This window comes from Lutjanus erythropterus, chromosome 15 (assembly GCF_056507025.1).
Source record: "Lutjanus erythropterus isolate fLutEry1 chromosome 15, fLutEry1.hap2, whole genome shotgun sequence".
NCBI lineage: Eukaryota > Metazoa > Chordata > Actinopteri > Lutjaniformes > Lutjanidae > Lutjanus > Lutjanus erythropterus.
Genome location: NC_139331.1, coordinates 25,005,441 through 25,028,498, shown reverse-complemented (window position 1 = coordinate 25,028,498; position 23,058 = coordinate 25,005,441). Strand labels below are relative to the sequence as shown.

Sequence of the window (23,058 nt, the reverse complement as noted above, 5' to 3'; positions counted from 1 at the left end):
TTATTTCTACTGCTGATCAGCAGAAATGACTCGCAAAGACCACAGTATAGTAACAATAATAATAAAAAATTACCATTCATAATAACACAGACAATATATTATTATTACACTGTCTATGGCCGAGAGGCTCCAGCAACATTCAACATAATTCCCCCCCATACCTTTTTCTGTAACTTACCACACAGCCACTTTGCATCATATTCAACAAGTAGTCCAAACATTTGTCACATACTTGGATCCACAGAGTTGTCAAGTTGACCAACAATTTTGATAGAGATACTGAATGAAAAGGAAAATGTATTCCTCCTATATGCAAGAGTGGACACCAGTCAGAAAACATTATTACTTTATTTTGTTCAAATCAAAGAGAACAGCAACAGGGATAGTTGAAATTAGATTCTATGCAAAATGAAATGTTTACAAAAACAGGCATTTTACATCACGATGATGGGCAAGGCTATAGTAACAACAGTAATAACAGATGAAATATGGAAAATAAATCACATAAATTAATGGATCAGTCAGTCTGCAGATATTTATGTCATTCAAAAATAAATTATCTGCATTCAAAATGTTCAAATCCAACTGCCCAGTAAAGGTAAATATATATATATATATAAAAAACATCACATAACTTTTAGAGAAACTGAAAGCACACTACTAATAAAAATCTGACAAACAAACAAACCAAAAAGTTTTTATCTAGCCTGGCGAGCATTCCTCCAGCAGAGATCCCTCTTCATCAATAAGTTAGTCCCTGCAGCCATCAGCCCCTTTCTCATCATAGTGTAACAAATTAAAAAACATATGTATGCTGCCAAGCACAACTCCCATTTCTATATAAAGCCCAAAAAATTTTGACTTTTTCTTTCCCACTGTACAGTAAACTCCTTTGAAGTGTAGCAGGACAACTCCTCACTGATGCCTTTACTTTGATGCTTGCTGGGCCTGACGCCGCAGCAGGACATAAATCTTCTCCTTGATCCAGTCTTTGTTGTATGGTTGGTATGTTTGAGTGTCAGCTCTGTACCTGTATAAAAAGTTAAATTTTAATCATATTTTTCACTGGAAAGGACCACCACATTAATGCACAGTTGGTTTTTTCATATTTCATACTTACACGAGACAGCTCAGATCTGCCAAGTCGTCAATAAAGTCAAACAATTGACTAATGTCATATGTGATGGAGGGACTGTTTGGATTCATCCTCTTAAGATGCTCTTCATACATTTTGCAAACACCTGGAAGAGAGGTACAGGAGGACATGCTGAATTTCCACAAGTGTGCATGAAAACAAACTAGCTAAAATGGTCCAGATAACAATAAACATCTTTTAATGTTTTCACAACAATGAAACAAAGTTCATCGGAGACTGTAGAGTCAATTACAACGCTACATGTTTCTCTAAAAACAGAGACGCAGGAGAAATAAGAAAGAAATTAGAAAGGCTGGTCATCTGTTTCAAAAAAGAACAGTCAGCAGACTAGGGTACAGTTGAAATATTATAGGTTTATTGTGCTTGGTGTACAGTAGAACACCAAAACCAAACACAATACCAGAATTAAAACTATTACAGTACTAGTCAAAAAAAAAAAAAAAAGAAAATGGTGGCTTTCTTGATACCACAGCAATAAGAAAAATGACCTTGTTAAGTGAGATAGGACTTTTTTAAAGAGAAAGACAGCACATAAAAAGTGCTTTGCTGCAAACGAAATTTCTAAATTTCAGGCAGGACAATAAAGATTGAATTAAACTAAGATCTTGAATGATAGTTTCAGTACTTCTGATCCTATAATTGACAGATATTGTATCGTGCTTAACATGTGGTATCTAGGGCTACAACTAATGACTATTTTCATCATCTATTAATCTGTTAATTGTTTGAAATATCGATTGGTTGTTTGGTCCATAAAATGTTAGAAAACGGTGAAAAATATTTCCTAAAGCCCAACATGACTCCCTCAAATGTCTAATTTTGCCCACCACTTATTATATATATTTAGTTCACTGTATATATATTATTTAGTTCACTGTCACAAAAGACTAAAGTCACCAGAAAATGTTTACATTTAAGAAGCTGAAGAAGCTTTAAAAAATAACACAAAACCAATTAATTGATTATCAAAATAGTTTGAGATTAATTTAATAATTGTTTTATAATCGATTAATCATGGCAGCTCTTGTGGTATTGCAACGTATGTCCCAACGTATTGATATAAACTTCAATAAGCAAGAAATAACAAAATACATATGAAAACATAGGCATAGATGATATAGATTTATAGTTGTCTCTTCACCTGTACTGTAATTAGACTCAAATACTTTGTTTGAGAGATAAATAAGATATTTAGAAAGTTTACCCTCCAAATGATGATGGGAGGGCATTGCTATGGTTACAGCTTAATTAAATTATTTCAGTGACCTCATTGAGGAATATTGTGTGTATTACGCCAATGCATACAAGAGAGCACCGTGATTTATTGGTAAAAACGTTATTTAAACAGCTAAAGACTCACCTTCCATGCATTCATTCACTGACTCATAGTCAGCATATGTGCGGCCCTCAGGTCTCTTGGTAGGCTGGACAAGCAAAATTGTGTGCGACTGCAAAAATGATTAATATTGTTTAATACACACAACAATACGGGCGCTTTACATGAATTACTGACACGCAGTTCAGTGTTTTTCTCTGACACAATCAAGCGTTTCGGGTACCTTTTTACCTAAAGATTTTCAAACAGGAGTTAAACGCTGATTGTTTAGCAGCAGATAAGTAGTTAGTAAGCTAGTTAACTGTAACGTTCATGTAATGCTCGTCTATCACAAAATATCTCTAATAATTTATTCATATTTAGGCTGAGCGATAGAGATGAGCTAATCAAGCGTCAACTTCAAAAAAAGCTTTTTTTAAAAAAAAAAAGAAGAAATTGGAAAATTCAGCGTTACGTTTGACAGAGTAAACGTTAGCCTCGTAGCTTGTTAGCTTAGCTATGTGGTTTATCAGGAGCTAATAAAGCTTATAATTCAAGCTTTTACCTCTGAAAACGTAAAATAAAACACTCTTACCATGTTTGTGCGGACCACAGACCCTGTATATTTATCAGGGATGCAAAACTGCAAAGAAAATCGTTGTTTATTGCTTCTCGGTGCCCCGTGCGATGCAGCTGTTTGAAGAAAAATATCCACGGGAAATGAAATAATCTTGTTTCCGATTGTGAGTGCAGTGCCTTCAAAATAAAGTTTTTATTTCAAAATAAAAGTCTGGCATTAAGAATACAGGCTCAGTCTCATTTCTCGAGTGTAGAAACATTTTACTTGTGTTGGAAAAATATTTTTAACCTTTACTCATTACATGGCCTTGTTGAATAATATGTATAAGAGACCATTGCTATGGAGAACAAACTGTTGTTACACATAATTGCTATGTAGGAATGTAGGACAGTTGCTACGGATGCAGCTCTGATTATAGACTCTGGAGGAGCAATAAAAAACATTTTTAAATCCGTGAAATCATTTTTAACTTAATATTTTCTGTGAAATTATTTATTTTTTGGTAAGTAACTATGTAATAAGCATGATAATGTACAGCGAGTAGGTCATTATTGTGAGATAAACCCCAGCAGGATGATTGGAAACCTCCTGCATCAGCCTGTCAGGGTTTATTTTGCAATAATGACCTGTTCACTGTACATGATCCCTTACTTAATTAAAAGTATCAGGTACTTTACTGCGAGTAAAGCTTAGAATCTTACTCAAAAGCATTTTATGCAATATTACATAGAATGTACAGACTCATATAAACATAATCCCTTGAATTGATCACCTAAAAGTGTGTGGTGGAGTCTGTACCTGCAGAGAGACTGTGCCTGGATTTTTACTATTTTCTCATGTTTTGCTGTACTCACGATCGCTCTGTGCTTCAGCCTGTTTGTCAGTAGTATGTAGCCCCCAGCCACTACAAAGCACAAGTTTTGAGGTCAAAACTCTCTGTACATCTCTGTCCTCTGCTCTCTGTGTGTGAGAGCTGCAGAGAGAGTTTTACATGCATACACACACGCACAGGAGGAGATTGAGGATTACTTTGATGTATTGACACAAAATTTGGAATATGCACAATCCTGCATATTCAACCTTTAGGTATAGGTAGAATCATTTATTATACAGTACAAGTACTTGTAATGCACTGTAATGACTTCTATCAGTCTTATACTGCTTATCTTTTTTTTTTTACTGGATTATTATTATTACTGATGTATTCATGTGTAGCTAGTATTTTGATGTTGTAGCTAGTCGATGTTGTTGTGCAACAATGCCTGATATTTTAGAAACTGATCACATGTTGATATGTTTTGAGTGTAAAATCCTAATTTGCAAAGTAGCAAGTAACTACACCTGCCAAACAAATGTAGTGGAGTAAATACAATATTTGCCCCTGAAATGTAACCATCAAATAACAGAATCCTCAAGTAAACTTATCATCTCATCCTCTTAAATCATATTTAATTACAGTATTTGAGTAATTTTGATACATTTTGGGAAACCATTGTATTTGTTATGTAAAAACTGACATAGTTTAATAAATGTATTGTCAAATTCAAAAATGCATTTTTAGATACGTTGCAAAAGCAGATGGAGACACAGACACCACACCAGTTTGTTCTTTTGTTTTTTTTTCCCCAAGGTTACCGGATAGCCGAAAGTTTATTGATTTTACTTGACGATTTAACTTGGGAAAACACGCTGACATTATTTTAGTTTTGTTGGGACTGTATAATGAAATATACATAAATGAATGAACTTAGCACCACAAACAAAATACCAAATGTCAAAAAGATTACAAAATCAGAACCATGAGCTGGGATCATGTCATAATGTGAGGTTATGTACACCGTTTTTAATATAAAGCCTAAATGAAAGGTAGGATGAGGTTTACAATACATCTTTGTGTGTGTTTTCATATATGTAAGTACTACATGTGTACACATAACATGTGATGTGTTCAGCACTCTGGTTATCCCATGAATTGGAGGTATTAGTGGCGAGCACGGTTATGCTCTTGCCCTCAGAGCAACCCTGGGCGACCCTCTCCTTGGGGTCTCACTGCGAGGTGCACCCCCACACTGACTCTGGCACGCCTCCAGGGTCATGAAGTTATTGCCATTGCCCTGGCAGCTTCCGTACCAGAACTCTGTGCATTTGCGAGTGCCAGAGTCGTAGTAGTAGCGGACCTTCCAAGTATCACAGGGGCCCTCGTCACGGGGCAGGGAGCACACACCAGTGGGTGGAGAGGCAGGAACGGGTGGTGGTGAGTGCTGCTGAAGGAGAAGGACAGAAAGAGAGACATATTTAATCTTCCTGAATCGCTGCATGTGTCTATTTTGCACTTCCTTAAAGTTGTAGGACTTGTGAGAGACAGATTAAAGCAATAATGATCAAAACTTATGCTGCAGAGATTAACATATCCAAAAACTGTGGATCCTACACTTCCCATAATGCAACTCAATAGTCTTAATGCAACTGTAGTGCTGCAAGAATGAGTCCTGCAACCCAGAAATGAGTTTGCATATTTTCACCTTTGGTTTCTTCGTCTCAAAGTCAATGGGTTTTTTGAACATGCTTATATTTAGATATCTGAAAAAGATCTGTGGTTAACACAAGCTTAAGAGATTCTCACTTCTTGTTCTACGAAATAAAATACATCAGTAAACACACCACTCGTGAATTTTGAAGCTTTTACATATCTTTAATGAGGCAGTTGCTAAAATGGCTGGTGTAGTTTGATTACAGCCTAATTGTGCTGTTTTTTTTTTATTTCTGGTGATTGAATTTAGGCTTCAAAAATCACAAAAAAGTGGTGTTCATTTGCAAAGATCTTGCTAAACAAAATGTGTCAGGATCATAAACTTGTGTTCACCACACTATCTATTTTTTACGCTAATCCAAAATCCAATGGCCATTTGCATTTTTTAATGATGCTAACTTCTGGGTTGGTTTAAAACATACATCTTCCATGCAGCATTTTATTAGTCTTGTGAAAACCCATCATTATTTAACAATTTAATGAGTTTATTGAAATAAGATGCACTGTAAAAAAAAAAGATAAAGACTAGTTGAGGTAATTTTGTAATGATAAACTTTCCTAGTCAAATGGTCAAATTTTCCATTTTTAAAAATTTTATCAGTTTGTATAGTCATTCTTTATTTCATACAAAGGACTTACAGCTGCTCCTGTTGCACTGGCACAAAGATGATATGTGAAACCAGTGAGTTTATTAAATTTTAAACATAAATGGGCAGAAACTGACTTCAGTAATTAGCTTCATAATTTTTCATTTTTCATTATCGTGAAAATAAACAACTCTGACTTATCCTAAAGTGTGTTGGAAATACACAGCAAGTTTCTATCATACATGTTTTCTTCAGACTTTAAAAAAGAAAGGTCTTGGGAGAGTATGCTGATCATGTTTCTTTGGAAACTTAATTTAATTATTATAATTAGCTATGAGTTAAAAGACTTCAAGTTGGAGGAACTCGTGTTTTTAATTTCTTAAGTGTTCTCTTTTAAGCTTAATTAACTTGAATAAATAAAAGTTGTAAATTAATGTTAAGTTAAGTTAAGTAAAATGAGTTGATTCAACTCAATTCCTGTTTGATTTTTAAAGTGTTGGAAACAGGTGTGATTCCTACCACGGTCACCCCAGGTACCAGGTACTCAGGACATCCAGCCCTACCGAATCCTAGAGCTGCAGTCACTCCATCCAAACAACAGCCGAACCTGAGACAGAGAGATTTTTTTTAACACTTTATATTAGGTCAGTACTCATCAGTTTCATGTCATATACTGGTTACAAGAATGTGATCCAGGAAGTGTTACCTGGTGTTGACACAGTCACTCTGGGAGCAGCCCTGGTTGCGGGGCCCCGTGGCGGAGGTATAGCCGTCAGGACAGCAGCCATAGAATGACTGCGCGCAGTGAGGACCAACCACAGCAGGGTAGGACTCGATGTTTGTTTGTGGCCTGGAAGCTAAAGCAAGTAAACACAGACACAGACATGGTCAGAGAAGCATCCTGCTGCTGTACGTCTGTACATCAAGACCTATGAAAATATGCTTGTCCCTTTCTGAATGTTTTATTTCGGCTGGATATGTTTTTAGAGTCTAAATATGACTTTCAGACACACTTTAAGCTTTATGTTTATGAACGAGGGACAAGAAAGCAGCGGGGAAGCGGTGCAGTCACGGTCTAGACAGCAGCAATTACAACATAAGAGCACATTTTCTTTATTGCCCCGAGGATGAATTCACTGAAAAAGTTACACCTGAGCTCAAATAACTGGTTGCACATGAACATGTACATAATAATTGCACGTTCAAGCACATAAAGAAGTGAACATTTCAACAAAATATCCCCCACATGCTCTACATACCTGAGGGGTCGCCTGGAATATGGGGCACAAATCCTCTCATGGTGGTCTCATGTGCCCTGGGGTCCTGTACACTTGGGACCGCTGCAGAGAAAGTACATTGATTAAACACAAACAAGCACATGCAAAAAAAAAAAAAAGTGTGGAGGTGGTTCAGATTGTGCTCACTTTGTGCTCTGGGGCAGGGCTGTGAGTTGCATGTCTCCACAGAGACGGGTCTGCTCGCCGTTCCACAGCGGGCCTCTGGGTAGGGGTTCAAATCTGTATCGTAGCAGCCCACTCTCCTCTCCCTCACACCACCGCCGCAGCTCCTGGTGCACTGCAGAGACGAGACAGGAGGTCAGGGTGAACAATGTGGAGACAGACAGAGGAGAGGGGAAAGTTTTTTTTGTTGTTGTTGCTCCAATTCACCCACCAGTCCGTAGTCAGTCACGTGCCAGGTGATGTGTGTGTGACAGGCGGGTCTGCGGCAAGGCTGGACAGAAGCAGGTCTCGTCAGTCCACTGCATCTGTGATCAGGCAGACGTTCGCCTCCTGAGCCCACACAGAACACCTCCCTCGTCTGCTGGCCTTCTCCACAAGTCACCGAGCACTGACCATGAAAAAGATTAGATTAATGTAAGATTAGAGTTTAGCAAAGCTGAGTTTAAAATGAGTAAACCCAGATTTAAAATTAAGCAGAGTTCTGTTGCACAATTAAAAACCACTCAGTTTACTGAATCCAAATTCAGTCAATATGGAGATGCTTCCTCACCCAAAATTAAACTAAATAAATAAACAATTAATAAATTTGAGTGCTGATGGGATCTGTTAAGTATAAAGAGAAGAGGAGAGGGTATTGTTAACTTCCAGCTTTTCTGTATTCCTTAACACAGTGTTACATTGTTTGCTAGCTAGCTAAAAAAAAAGGAAACAAAACGCTGCTATTCTTTTCTAGAAGACTAAAAAGTTTGCAAAATGTGACATTGTTTGCTAGCTAGGTAAAAAGTCAGTTGTTACAGATTTTTCCTTCTTTGTAAAAGTTTGTCCAATTATTGACTGGAGTAAAAAAGAAAAAAGAGAGACACATCATGAAACTTGAGTATGTCCCTTACCTTTATTCATTTACATTTCCTCAAGTATTTCTTTCAAAGTTAATGCTGGATCATGTTTTAAATTGGAGTTTCAATTTTTAGAAAATGTAGTAAATTTAATCTTGGTTGAGAGTTAAAAAATAAACTGAGGTTTGAAGAGAGTTTTAAATGTAATCTTTCTTCATTTTAAGCTAGTTTAAAATTTTGGTGCAACATAATTTGAAGTGAAACCATGATTTCACCAGGTTTATGTGTCGTCAAAATGAGGTACAAACCACACTGAAGCTGGACACACTGTACTCAGCAGCACAGGGATGCATGTTGCAGGCCTGCTGGCTTGCTGGTCTCTGCAGGCGCTGGGTGATGCAGTAAGTCTCTTCCACCACACGGGGGTTCATTGAATCCTGAACCCAACACTCCACATTGCGGTACTGCATGCCTCCATTGCAGGCGGCAGAGCACTCGCCATACACACCAGTTTTGTAGATGTACGAGTACGTCTCCCTTGGGTGAGGAACAACAGCGACTGGAGCGGGAGAGTGTACGGAATTAGTGTCTTCATCCAAGCCCATGAAGTCTGCATGAGTCAGCGTCTAGAGAGAGAGACAAATGATTTTTAATTTTGCGTTGAAGAAAGGTCATGAGAAATGTGCTTTTATGACTGATACCAAATCAGGAACTAAGTGATTCTGAGGAAAGTCTAATTATTCAAAGACAATTCTGTGACAGCACTTTTGCCCATGATGTGTCACAAATATACAATATAATATAGAGCTCTGAAAGTCTGTCATTGTACTGTTTTCCCCACCCTGCAGACACCGTCCGCACAGATGTCAGAGCGGCCCACATAGCATGGTGTCCCGTCCACCACTGCAGGTCTGTGTCGGTAGAAGAAGTTCTCTCCTCTTGGGACACAGTTCAGCTCACATGGATTGGGTCCTACAGAACAGATATAACAATAAAAATTATGGAATAAAATGATAAAATGTGATCAAATATATACAATCCACAGTAAGACCTGGCTCAAATAGCATCTACATTCATTTTTTGTATCGTTTAATGGCTATGAACCAGGGTTTTGTACATACTGAAGCACAGCGTGGTAAAGAATCCAGATATCAACACTAAAAATCATAATGAACCCCAATAACAACGCTACAGATTGTAAAGAACGAAGATATGAATGGTTAAAATCGTCAAGAACCTCATTATGAATGCTAAAAATAGTCATGAACCCAGATATCAATGCTAAAAATGGTTTAGAACACAGTTATCAAAGCTAAAAATCATGGAGAACCCAGATAACAAAGTTAAGAAAAGTCAAGAACCCAGATATCAACACTAGAAATCATCAAGAGCCTCAAAACCAACTTGATTTTGTATAAGTGACAACTCCATACACACCCACACCTCTGATGGTGTCCAATAAAACACAAGAATTTATTTCAAAGTTTTATTTCATCAACAGACTTTGGTGCTGTGGATGCGCAGTATGTGCAGGTCTTATAGGTCTTATACCTCCGTAATAAGGAATCCATGCGCGGCTTTTTCCCTGAAACTCCGTTCTGTCGAACTGGGAGCACTGCTCCTCTCTGAAGTCCTTGGATCCAACTGGACATGGCTGCAGCGACACAGAATGTTGTATTACTGGCATATTTTAGGAAAAATACAGGTTGTGGGTGGATGTAACTTATAAAGAAGACAAAAAATAGCTTAAGGATAATCACCTGCGTATTGCAGGTTCGGAAGGACTTAGAGGATCCTTGGCAGTTATGTCCTCCATCTGTCCTGCAAGAGAGAAAAAAAGAATCCTGTTAATTATAAATATTAAATAATCCTACTTGCATACACACCAAATGTTTCTCCTTTTTGTTAAATACATCTACTATTTAATAGCCATCATAATAAACGGTAAATTGATAATTAATTAAACCATAGTTAACAGTTATTTTACTGTCAAATAATGTTTTTACATGCTCTGTAAACCATTCATTACTTGGTCAGTGGCTCTACACTTTAAACTATGACTCTGTACATACCTCTCTTGTGTCAGTTTTGCTCATGCAGGGCTCTACTGTCAATTTAGCAATAATAAAATATCAAACGTTTGTCTAAACTTTCAGAATCCACACATATCCTGGGTAGGTTTAGGGGAAAGAAATTTGGTTTGGGTTCAAAATAAGTATGCTAATAAATGATAAGTTAATAAGTTTGATTAACTATTTTACCATTCATTAATGATGGTCATTATAAAGTGTTCCCTGCTCACTGCAAAATATTTAGTAAATGATACTATCATCCCATCCTACTAACATACATCCTGATGTCTCACCTTGAAGTGATACATTTCCTGGTTCTCATTGACACTCCTGTGCCGCAGGTGCGACTGCAGGGCCCATAGGCTCCAAACTCTCCCCAGTAGTCATGGGTTGGCTGTGTCAGCTAAAAAAAAAACAAACAGTAAAAGTCCTCCTTGCTGAGCCTCTGGAACACACAGTACTCTCACACACCATATCATAGCCCACCACGAACCACTAACACACACTAAGAGCATGCTAGAGGACTGAAATAGAAGCTGGAACATTTGACCACAAACCGTCCCCTAAACATTGCGTAACGTATGTATAAACCAGCAGCATCACTGCGGGCACGTGTAAACTTTTTTTTCTCTTTTTTTTGTGTTGAGATTTTGGACGTACTGTACTTTACTGTGTATGCAATTTCCATCTGTACTAAAGCACTCATTGCTGAAATGGACAGTCAAATATTAATATTGTTAAAAGACTCACGGTGAAAGCAGGTACAGCCAGCAGCTGCAGGAGACCCAGGACTTGCAGGATGTTCATGTTCACCAGAAGTTACTGCAGAACTACTGATGAAATAACTAAATGTTACTGTAATGCAAATATAAAGGTAATTTATTATAAATATACAGCACAATGTTGCACAACAAAAAGACAGCTGCAGTCCCTTCATGCTACACACACACACACATATATAACAGATATAAAGGTAATTAAAATCAGAATACATTAGGATAACACCTCAAAATGCTTCCATTTATTACATGTATGTGTATCAGATGATACCTAAATTCCTTTATATCCTTGGTGACGTCTTTGCTAACGTTTAGCACATCGTTGTTTGCAAAGATATACATGCACTGAAGGTGTAAAGTGCCTCATCTGGATAGATTAAACAGATAATAATAAATATCATCAGATCCTTTCACGTCTTACCTTCTTGAAGAAAATTCCCCGGCCGTCGACCCACAGTCCAGAGGGATGTGCACCTCAGTAGTGAAAGTAGGCACTGACACCCAGCTTTCTATCTCCTCACCCTCTCTGCTCACCAACACCACAGCCCACAAAGTGTCAGGTTTCAACCACACAGAGAAACAGAAGGTTTTTTTTTTCCCGAAAAAAGATTTTGACTTCTTTTTTTGGGTGTTGAATAGAAGCTGTGAAGTTTTCTATTTGTAACAGGATGTTTGCAGTTAAGACCCTGACTGAGACCACTTATGTAATAGTTTTATAGCAAGTCTTTTTATTAGCAGCCATCCACGTGTTTTAGTTAAACACGTCCCTATCAATATTTAGAATGTGCATTTGCCCTACAACCCCACCCTCCATGAAAGTAGCAGAAGACTTTAATTTGACAAACTGCTTGCCTAAGATCTTTAATGTATTATACTCCATTATATTTTGAATTATCAATTAAATGTTGTGCTTTACTTTACATAAATAATGACACTGACATAATAAATTCATACAGAAAAGGAACATATTGGTGCATAAAAAAAAATCCCCAGAAGTGATACTCAAAATTTTCTGGAGCAGGACCTCTGCTTAACATGTGGTACGAATGCCAATGACAGCTGTGGCCACAGACATTATGTTTTCAGATCAATCCAGTCTTGTGAACGTGATATCTAAATAATGTCCTGAGGGAATTACTTTGCACAAACGTCCACTTGGACTCGAAGATGAACTGATTAAATTTGGGTCATCAAAGGTCACGGAGACCTCACGAAACACGTGTTTGGCCATAACTCAAGAATTCATGTGCTAATACTGACAAAATTACACCAAAATATCTATTTGGATCAAATAATGAGGTTTTGAAAGTTTAGATGCAAAAGGTCAGAGGCCAGCTTCACTGTGACATCATAATGTTCACTCCTCTGCCCTCCTCTGTCGGAACAGAAATAGAAAGCAGAATGTTTCTCAATGGAAATTATTCACTTCAATCCAACACTGATAACTTTCATTTTGCAAACAAAACACCTCGTACCCTTAATTAAATACCTTCAAAGTTACAGGTCAATGTAGTGATAAAAGTTCCATATTAAAGTGAGTCTGGACAGACATGGATGTAAACTGTAACTTGTCTGGTTGGTGAAGACATACAACTGTGAGACATTAATTCTATTTTTTGACTGCTCTGTTTTATACGACTATTGACAGCTGACTTTTCACTGTTCTTAATTGGCCACTAGGGGTCACTAGTGATCAACAGCTGCTTCAGTATGAAAGTCTTGTTTCAGCTTGGGACAGCGTATGTGGAAGTCATGTTAATGTTGATCTCTGCTGGTTGCAGTCTGCGGTTGAGGTGAAATTGCAGTAGGTGCTTCTCCATCTGTCGTCTGGCAGGGATCTGCGCTTGACTGAGTGACCTCTTCTAGCTGACCTGAATTAATATCAAGTTTATTTAACAAGAAGAGTTTATTTGTTTTGAATTCTTACAAAATTACCTCATGGGGGGCTCAGTTGGTAGAACGTGCCCTCCATGTCCTGAGGCTGTAGGTCCTCTGCAGTGGATTCTGGCCTGCCTGCAGCCCAGGCCTGCATGTCATCCCATCTCTCTACCCCCCCTACCTGACATATCTTCAGCTGTTAAATAACAACAAAAGCCCCCCAAAAACTTTCTTTTTAAATGACAGTAACTATTTTTAGGTTAAAACAAATGCCCTGAGTCCACATAATTATTGTTTACATACATAAACTGCAAAATGCTGAAGCAATAATATCCATTAAGCCTTTACAGAAGAAACACACTGGACTGAGATTTAAGGGTGAAACAGATCTTGAAGTTTTTTGCTGTTTTTTTTTTTTTTTCTCAGGTTGCTGGCCACTGAATGTCCCTTTCACACATCCCATAACCACTAAATACAGACCAATAAGTCACAGAAGAGGAGCTCATGGGGAGGTAACGATCACCCTAAGGCTCTATTTAGGTTTATTTTAGCGAGAAACCACAGTGAAGCATGCTGGACGGGAAGAGAATATGGGGGATGCAACAACATCCGTCAGTGAGGAGCAGCGCTGGAGTCATCTGGGCTGACAAGAGTAACATATATATTTAACTCTCAACATAGAAGACATTGGTGATGGAAAATCATAGCTGTGATGCGTGTCTTTGTTCTTGGGTGGCAGGAAAAAAAATGCAATGACAGCAGAAGTGATAGTAAATCATTTGTTGACACGCAGCACAAGTCTGTATGGTCTTGTCATCACGTGTTAAAGACAGCAGCACATGGCAATCTAGTATGAAAGCAATGCAACAAATTGTACCCTTCTTAAGCTCATAATGTTCATGTTTTATTAAAACTGTAACACAGAGGTGTAAATTCATCTTTATGTTTTTTTTTGTGGGGAGGGGGGGCTAGAACTTTATGTGATGTTTCCTTAAAGGCAAACTCAGGATTTTCCCACAAAACGATGTATATACTCTTACGAAAATCTCTCAATCATCACCAACCACCCACAGGAAGTGTGTGGTGGCGCCTGCAGCCATAGAGGCCCTGCCCTCCTCCTATACCTTCTTATTTTCTCATTATTTCGCTGTGCCCGGGACGCTTTACCAGACCAAAATGTTGGTATTTGACGTCATGGGAATCTTACTGGTTTACAAACAGAGACTGAGAAATCATTTTTATTCTACCTTTAAAGGACACATGCATGGATTTAGAGACATCTAGTATGTGCACAATTAGTCCACTAAATGATCCGTCACTACCCTTGCTAGCTGGCACCAGCAATACTAGTCAGTTAAACTGATTATTGATATTTTAGTCATACAGTGCCAGTTAACTCTTTAAGATGTTATGCATCCAGCTGCAGCAGACAGCAGCCCTTCTCGCCCTGAGCTAACAGCTTGACACCTTGTTGAACCACTGCAGTTTGGTGGAATTTTGATCAGGAAAATGAAAACCAGCTTGTATGTAGGCTGTGTCCGGTGATTATACACTGATGAAAACATACTAATTAATATTATATTGTATTTTGGCCATATTCTGCATATAAATCTCTAATGCATTTTAAGTTTAGATAGACAAACAAATGCCCCAGTTTTGACATGTGATGACATTGCCTCAAGATCTGAGAGGGTGTGTAGAAAATAATGTCTCTCTATTTGCGCCATGAGGAAGGACCTGCGTCCACAGAGCTTTTTTTCCCTTGCAGACGGGCACTGCAGAGCGCTGGGTGAAGCATCTGTGCCATTTAAAAACAACAACAACAAAAAAAACAAAAAAAACACTGAACGTGAGTTTTGTTTCTCTGACAACAGTATCTTGAAAATCAATGTGACTGTCGCTGTTGCACAGTCTAGCATCACCCTTTTGGTTTTTGTCATCTATTTGTATTCGACATTTTCTTCAACCAGAAGACGTGCTGCCACGCCATGGGGATTTTCATCTGGGCTACCCATTTGAAGGTGTGTATTGATACAGGCTTGTCATGTGTCAAGGGGCTCTAAAACGCTGGTTAACAACAGGCCATTTCCTATAAAATTTTTCACAATAAAGCTCCCCCAATATTCTGCTATCTAAAAGCTTTTATTATGAAGCAGCAAAAATCAAGAAATGTGGGTAAATTAACAACTCCTATTAGCTGAAAGAACGTAAAATGAAAAATAAAGCAGATACCTCAGAGTACAAACAGTGACGAAGGAGAGAAACTAAACTTCAAAACACAGAAATTCAGTTAGAGGCTACAAAAGTACAGTCTTTCCCTCTAGCATCCGCACAGACATGAGTTTCAGCTTTCTGGTGCACACGAGAAAAAAAAATGCTCGGAGAGTCGGCACCAGAAAAAAGCCCCCCCCAAAATGCTATGTGGACACAGGCCCCATGTCACCTCCTCTGATACACAAAGATGCAGGGTTTGAATCCTCAGGCCAATTCCTGTGAGCCAATAATGTAGCAATTCATGCACGTGGTTCATTTTCAAGTGCTTATTGAAGTCATATAAAAGGGAAACTTTGGTACTTTTCCTGTGGGTGAGCTGGTCACTCTCATGCCCATGTTGTTGTGTATTACCACCCTAGCCTATAGCTATTCATTTGTTGGCCAAACCGTAGCTTTAGATGACAAACATACTCATCTAGCATACCCCCTGACAACCCAGAGGTGAAGACTAGAAATCTAAGCTGAAATAGCCTGCAGCTCCTCTTGTATCCAGTGACATCACTGTGATGTCACTGGATGAAGGAAAAATATTGATTTTGCAGCAGAACTTTTCTCTGTCAATACAGCACACAGTGAGGAATTCATTGCTTCAGCTGACTACAACCACCACCAACACTGACTGGACACTTTTTCACTTTAAGTCAAAGGTTGATTATTCTGAATTTCTTTTTATTATTATTATTATATTATTATTTTTCTCTGCTAATTCTTTACATATTGCTTTTCAGTGAATGTGGTTGTCAGGTAAAGACCTAAAAAACAAGTTGCACAACAAAATGTTTATATAATGCAATTTAAGAATCTAATTAAAGCATTGTCTCAAAGCCATGCAAACCTCAGCGTCTCCCACAGCCAAACCCAAATTAAAATTCTGACTCAAACATCCAAATCCAAAACCACACCCCCACCAACAGTTTTTGTTTGCTCCTCATTGAGAAACAAAGTTCGGTCAGACACTTTCCATCCCTCAGAGCTGCCGGTTCAGTTTCTGTGCTTGCTTTTCTTTGGCTTCAAAGGCACTCTTGGTGCTGAACAGGTCATCCACTGTATCCATGATCTCCTGCATTTCTCTCGACAGATCCGCGTAACTCTGCTTCAGGTCTTCTTGTTGCTGCCTCAGGTCCACGGCCGCACGCATCAGCTCGGTGGCCTGGTGGCTGCAGTGGCTCCGCAGCTGCTCCACGTCCGACAGCAGCACCTCCATGCTCTTCATCAGCTGCTCCAGGCGCTCGGCGGTCACCTCAAACCCGGCTGTGTCCGCAGTCCCGTCCTGGCTGTTGTCCGGAGCCTGGGCCTCAGACTCTGGGTCCGACTTTGACTCCATCCTCAGGTTGAAGCAGCTCTCACCCAACTGATACTCAAGTCAGACTTCAGTAAAACAGATATCTGGAAGAAAAGGGAATCATTTAGCCAAATTAGCCAAGGTCAGAGGGCAGAAGGAGCTCAAAAACTAAGAGGAAAAGGCTGAGAGATGTCAGAGCTGCTCTAACACCCGTTGTCTCTCTCAGCTGGTAATAACTTTAAGCTCCTTGCAGGGGGTGAGAAATGCACTTCAGACTAATCTCCTGTGCTTGTGCACCTGCGTGTACAGTGTCTGTGTATAGGCTCTATATGTGTATGTGTGTCCAGGTGCCCTTTCACTGCCATGTGCTGTCCTGTAATCCATTTAAGGCCTGCTATCCTGAGCAGCACCCTTCTCTGTCCAGACCATTGCTGGCTCGGGTGAGCGGCAGGCGGGACATCAGATTACGTGTTTCTTCCCTCCGCCCAGCCTCTTTTCACTGCCACGGCTGTCTGAGCAGACAGATTAACCCCCTTCCTCATGAACTCATCTGTGGGTGGCTTTGTCACTCACATGCACACACTTGTACGCACAATATAATCTCTTTTCTGTTCTCTCTGACACCTCCGTCTCCCTTGTGTGTTTGGAATGCTAGAGAACTTGTTGAGTAATTCCCAGTGTTGGGCAAGTTACTGAAATTCAGTAATTACTAACAGTTACTAGTTACTTCTCTCAAAATTTAACTGAATAACTTTACCATTTACAGCATATAAAAGTAATTAGTTACCTGAGAAAATAACTTTTGCGTTACTTCTAAATATCCACTTCTCATATTAATGCACACTTTATTATTCTAGTATCACTATGTTATTTTATTGTACTTTTATTATTTCAGTGTAGGTGTATTTTAATTGAGCTATATTATTTTTTATATTTGCATTTTGTATTTATCTCTCTCTCTCTCTATATATATATATATATATATATATATATTTTATATATTCTAGTGTAGTTAGATTAGTGTAGTCATAATATCTTAGCGACAACTGTCAAATTTTCTATTGATCATTGTGCCCATTATTACTAATAGGGGTTTTTAATACTCTTAACCACCAGACGGCAGCAATGACTGAGTCTACAGGTGAGCTACACTTTTATTGCCTCTGATTTAGACAGTGATTTAGTAGGAGCAGAGCACAGACAATGTTTGATAAACATGTTCACCAGCAGTTGCTACAGTAGTTATTATACAATGAACAGTTTATGTTAGGTTCACAGCTCACTTTGAAATACATTTTTTTCATGTTTGTCAGAAGAAGAAAAGTAAATTATCTCAACAACAGATTATAGGTTGGCAAAACATTTTTTTTTTTTTTTTTTTTACAGTGCTGCAGCTGTATAGTCTTTGTGTGAAATGAATAACTGACCCTTTAAACTGAGAAAATGTCAAAGATAATCAATCAGTTGTTGGTTCAACTTAATATCATAAGTTTGTACAACTGAATTAACGTGGTTTATTCAACTAGTTTGTGTTAAATCATTACAAAATTTTCTCAACTTGTTTTTAAATTCAGCCAATTTTAAATTGTCTTTTTTAAGTTAAAACAAAATAGTTTATTTTTACAGTGTGATGTGATGTAAAGCACCGCAGCAGTGAAACAGATCTCTCTTTATTTGCAGGATCACAAACCTGCATAGAGAAAAAAAATCAACCACTTTCTGGTCATTAATTTTAAGATGGTTATTCCACAGTGCTGCTATGTGTGGGCCCACATATTAAAATCTTGATGTGTGTGTGCAGCTTTCATTCTGCCATTTTACATCAGTAGCTTACACATGTAGTTTGTATTTAAATTAAATGGTCCACTAAATGAAACATGTTGTGCTGATAATGTTCCTCTACAAATGTTTATCCTAGGTGTTTAATGCAGAATGAGTTGTAGGAAGAAGATTGTGCGATGGCGCCCTCTGATGGCTCATTTGGTGAAGGACGCTCCACTAAAAAAAACAAAAAAAACACTGGAGCTGCACATAATCTGAAATGTGCCTACAGTAGTTCAGTCCATGTAGTACAAGTTAGTTTGTGCATTCACAACCCATAAAATGAAATATGTTTTACAGTCAGGCTATACACTTACACTCTTATTTAATACTTAATTGATATACTAATGAATTTTTAAAAATTGAACACGTTTCAAGAAATAACTGATGTTTGTTTGATAATGTTTTGTAGAGATAAAAGTCAACCTCTCCCATACTCCACCCCCTACAGACTCATTTTTGTTATTTTTAGGGGGAGTTAGCAGGTCAAAAGTATATGTCACATAAAATTTGTACACACCATCTGAAAACTGGGAACCTGAAGATTAATTCAAGATGTGTCGCGTTTTTCTTGTCATAAATATGTACATAGCTCTATTATGTCTCAAGTTGCTGCAGCAATTTTTGGGGGTGATACCATTTATTACATATGTTTGGTGCACAATTTAACCATTTTTGACCACTCCAGAACTGATAAAAAAAAATGGTCAGAAGTTCCTCCAAAACACCACATTTAGACACCAAGACCTTGGGGAACACCGTGGAAAAATTCATGCTGGAGCTGGTGTGACTGGAAACGGGACAGTATGACAAACAATAGTGTTTTGGGAGCTGAAGAGGTTAATGAGCTGTTCTCTGACGTGGTCAACAGCAATATTTTCCAACACAGAATGAAACAGTGTAATGAGAAAAACCACGTGTTTAGAAGCATGTTAAAGAGCCAGCACATGTTGGGAACCTACCCTTTAAATGGCTGTTCAGATAAGGAGCTGACATGGTGACCTCACCACCTTCAGTCTCTTATCAAAACAAACCAACTTGCTGCAGGGAGGCCGACGTCAAGGGAAAGACTCTCTCAGACAATGGTGTAAATATTAGCTGTATCAGACGAGCAGTGAGGAATTATTAATTTAGGACTGGACTAATTTGGAAGAGTCAGGGATCGATAACCATAAAAAATCCCAGAAGAAAATATCAGTGAGTTAACTGTAATGATTGTGTTCCTGTAAAATAAAAAAAATGTGGACCCGAAAACACAGTAAACTCGTGTTACGCATGAGTGAAAATGTAGTTTTGTTTTGTTGCATCTTAGATCAGTGCAAAAACACCATGGTGAGCAGAAATTCTTAAATTGACAACAGCAAAAAAAAACAATAGATTCAATCTCATAAAACCATCTGTGTTTATATGCTTATGTACGTATTCTTTTAATGTTTTTTATGCCATCAACCTGCCAGGGACTGCAGATGAAAATTAGCCTGCATGACTAAATCTGTCACATTTACATGATGGAAATAAGAAAATGAAGTATCATAAAAGTAAATATTACAAACCATCTGTGATCCCTTGAGTATCCACATCAAATCTCTCGCTTGTCAAAGTTAATACAAACAACAGTAAACAAGAATGTTAGAGGGAAGCAAAAGCACAATATTAGTTTTTCGCCAAAGCACAAAAAGTAGTAGTATTTGTTAGTAGTTGTTATTGGTAGCAACAGACACAACAACAACACAGCAGAGCAAGCAGCAGGAAAAACAGCAAATTTTGGGGTTTTTATTGAGGTTGTATTATTGAGCAAAAACATATATTTTAGCAGATACACAGCAATTAACGACCGTATCAGCATGAAATAAGAAAATTACGTCTTACTTGTGTCTCTGAGAGCATCCAGGATGTTTCAGCATGCAGGCTGAAGATAAGCTAGACTGTGTGTGAAACATGTTCCTGTCCAGAACACAGTGGCTCTGCCCACCGCTATATCCACTGTGAAGATGTCATGATGTTGTTACAGACTGAACACTGAATGCTGCATATCAGCAAATTCATACAAACTTTAGTTGTGTGACCGGTGGCATCTGAAATAATTCCTACATCCTACAGCCATTTTTAGACTTCCTATGATGAACTTAAAAGTAAACATTGTCCAGTCAGTGTTGATAAATAAAGCAATAAAGCAGTGTATGCTATATTGACTGAAAAAAAGTTAGTTCTGTTTTTCTTCCTGCATCAAGTGATGTCACAGTGATGTCACTGGAAGAAATACAGACTATTTTAGCTTGGATGGGTAGTCACCTCCTCTCAGCAGCCAGAGGCCAAGGTAGATGAGTGGTTTTGTCATCTAATGCTAAGCTAAGATACACAGCAACATTGGCTTGCATGCAATGCATCCTGGTACATGTAGGCACTGTGGACATCCACATAAAAAATGCAGAATTTTCCGTTTAATCCAATGAATAATGCCATTTTATTTATTTATCTTGTCTTTGTTATGACTAGTCTTTCTTTCTTTCTTCTTCTTTTTCTCTGCTCTAAGTGTTTAGTCTCCAAAAACAACTGGCAGGTGGGCTCAACACACTACACAGTCAGCAAATGTCACGCATTGACCACAAGGTGGTGCTGTAACAGTCAAATTTATGTTTTTGCGATTATCTTGAAAACTTTCACCATTTTAATTGTTCACTGTAACAAGAATGCTGAAAATATTTTACTAACTTACTAGCAGTAATTAGCTGGTAAGTTGACTAGTCAATGGGACAAAAAAATTTATCTGACAAACTTCAATTTTTTGAAACCTGATTAATATGCAAAACTACAACAGTACAACACAAATGTTTTTTAATTGTTTTTTTTAAAAAAAATGTGTATTTCAGTATTTAGAAGTTCAATCAATTGATGATTATTGATTACTCTGCACTTATTCATTTATAGTATTAAATATGGTGATGCCTTTTACAATGGTTGACTAAGTGATAAAAAATACAGCAGATGATTACTGTAATAACAATTAAAGTACTGTGGTACTGTGATTAAATTTACAGTAATCATACTGTGAAATGTATTAGATAGTATATATAATATATAATATATAATATATAATATATAATATATAAAGATAAGCATTAAAACAAGAAAAAACAACAGAAATTAACAGTGTAAGACAGCAACATATGCAATATTGTAGTGAGGTGTCTAGAATATTTTTATCTGCAAAACTGTGCAGCTCACACCAAAACAAACTGGAGGAATCCATAACGCCACAAGCCAGAGGAAAATACATATTTTTGATTTGGGGGTGAACTGTCCCTTCAACTTCGTGTGAAGTATAAAATACATGAAGCAGAGTTTCTTTTACTTCTTCAATTTCTCCACATGGGGGCGGTGTTGTCATACTGGAGCATCTCATTTGTGCTACTGTGGAAAAAGTTGGAGCATTGGTGGCCCTGCATGCATTATGTGTATCATTTGCCTCCACTCTTGCATGTATGTGTTTTATTTGCTCCTCTGTGTGTGAATGTGAGTATATCGTGTGTAGTTTATTTGATTATAGACTTGAAGTTGTGAGTGTATAAATTCTGCAAGAAGTGAGACTTGAATTTGCAGTGAGCCCCAACACGTGTGACCATTTAAGTGCCAACATGTGTATTCATGTGTGTGTTATGTGAGTGCTGCATGGGGGTTCAGGGGTATGGATTATTTTGCCCTGGGTCGTATTCAGAGAAGCCAGCCAAGCGTGAGGCGGGGAGGAGAAAGGGGGCATTGTTGTGGTCCAGATGAGTGTCATAGGTGCCTCAGAAAATAGATTCACTCGTGGGGGTTTAACAGAAACACACTTGCAACAACTACCTGACCCTTCAGACCATGACCACGCTTCAGCCCCTTTTATAATGATGAAGGGATTAAATGTATCAATTCTCATGGTCTGGCATCTGAATGTGTTTTATGTTGGCTATAGAAAAGACTACCAAGGACTTGCTGGAGGAGATAAGACAAGAAAATGTATGAAACTTGTATTTGTAGTTGCAGCTGTGAACTGCGTTTACCGACAATGTCTTTCTGAAGTGTTTCCAAGCCCATGGTATATCCCTGTACCATGGTGCGGGTTTTTAATGCAGTGTAACCTGAGGGGTCAAAGGTCACAGCCACTCGGTGTTGGCTTTCAGCCTTGCTCCTTACATGCAGAGATTTCTCTGAATTCTCTGAATCTTTTAATGATATTATGGACTGTAGATGATGAAATCCCTAAATTCTTCACAGGTTTGTCTTGAGAAATGTTCTTAATCATCACCAAATCATGATACTGTCACCTGTTACCAATAAACCTCTTTACCTGTGAAATGTTGAAGTCCAAAACCTTCCCAGTCTTCCTGATTAGATTAGACAGACTTAATTGTCCCGAAAGGAAACTTGTCTTGGACACATGTAGTAACTGCTGCTCCTCTTCCAGCTTTTTTGAAACATGTTGCCAGCATCAAATTCAGAATTAGTGTA

At 38.1% G+C, this 23,058-nt stretch overlaps 3 protein-coding genes across 6 annotated transcripts; all 3 read right to left on the bottom strand.

The window, feature by feature from the left end:
• Window positions 1-605: 605 nt before the first annotated feature.
• erh (ERH mRNA splicing and mitosis factor) lies at window positions 606-3,222 on the bottom strand. The gene is made up of 4 exons (XM_084736817.1): window positions 3,067-3,222; window positions 2,517-2,604; window positions 1,121-1,241; window positions 606-1,030 (listed from the first exon to the last, which is right to left on the bottom strand). Exons 1-4 carry the CDS (start codon window positions 3,067-3,069, stop codon window positions 928-930), a joined length of 315 nt encoding a protein of 104 aa, XP_084592943.1. The 5' UTR covers window positions 3,070-3,222; the 3' UTR covers window positions 606-927.
• Window positions 3,223-4,661: 1,439 nt separating this feature from the next.
• On the bottom strand, window positions 4,662-12,335 carry paplnb (papilin b, proteoglycan-like sulfated glycoprotein). 4 transcript variants are annotated; one of them, XM_084738058.1, is made up of 13 exons: window positions 11,737-12,335; window positions 11,287-11,391; window positions 10,830-10,939; window positions 10,225-10,285; window positions 10,016-10,118; window positions 9,306-9,436; window positions 8,773-9,090; window positions 7,840-8,016; window positions 7,593-7,743; window positions 7,428-7,508; window positions 6,875-7,025; window positions 6,688-6,775; window positions 4,662-5,315 (listed from the first exon to the last, which is right to left on the bottom strand). In XM_084738058.1, exons 2-13 carry the CDS (start codon window positions 11,341-11,343, stop codon window positions 5,049-5,051), a joined length of 1,695 nt encoding a protein of 564 aa, XP_084594184.1. In that variant the 5' UTR covers window positions 11,344-11,391; window positions 11,737-12,335; the 3' UTR covers window positions 4,662-5,048. The 4 variants fall into 4 exon arrangements, with proteins under 4 accessions (XP_084594184.1, XP_084594182.1, XP_084594185.1 ...); XM_084738056.1 differs by having other exon boundaries at window positions 11,287-11,369; XM_084738059.1 differs by having other exon boundaries at window positions 4,662-5,312; window positions 11,287-11,369.
• Window positions 12,336-16,151: 3,816 nt separating this feature from the next.
• Window positions 16,152-20,756, bottom strand: LOC146314491 (uncharacterized). Its single transcript, XM_084737446.1, has 2 exons — window positions 20,440-20,756; window positions 16,152-16,853 (listed from the first exon to the last, which is right to left on the bottom strand). The coding sequence occupies exon 2, from the start codon at window positions 16,789-16,791 to the stop codon at window positions 16,435-16,437; it is 357 nt and encodes a 118-aa protein (XP_084593572.1). The 5' UTR covers window positions 16,792-16,853; window positions 20,440-20,756; the 3' UTR covers window positions 16,152-16,434.
• Between the last annotated feature and the right edge of the window lie 2,302 nt (window positions 20,757-23,058).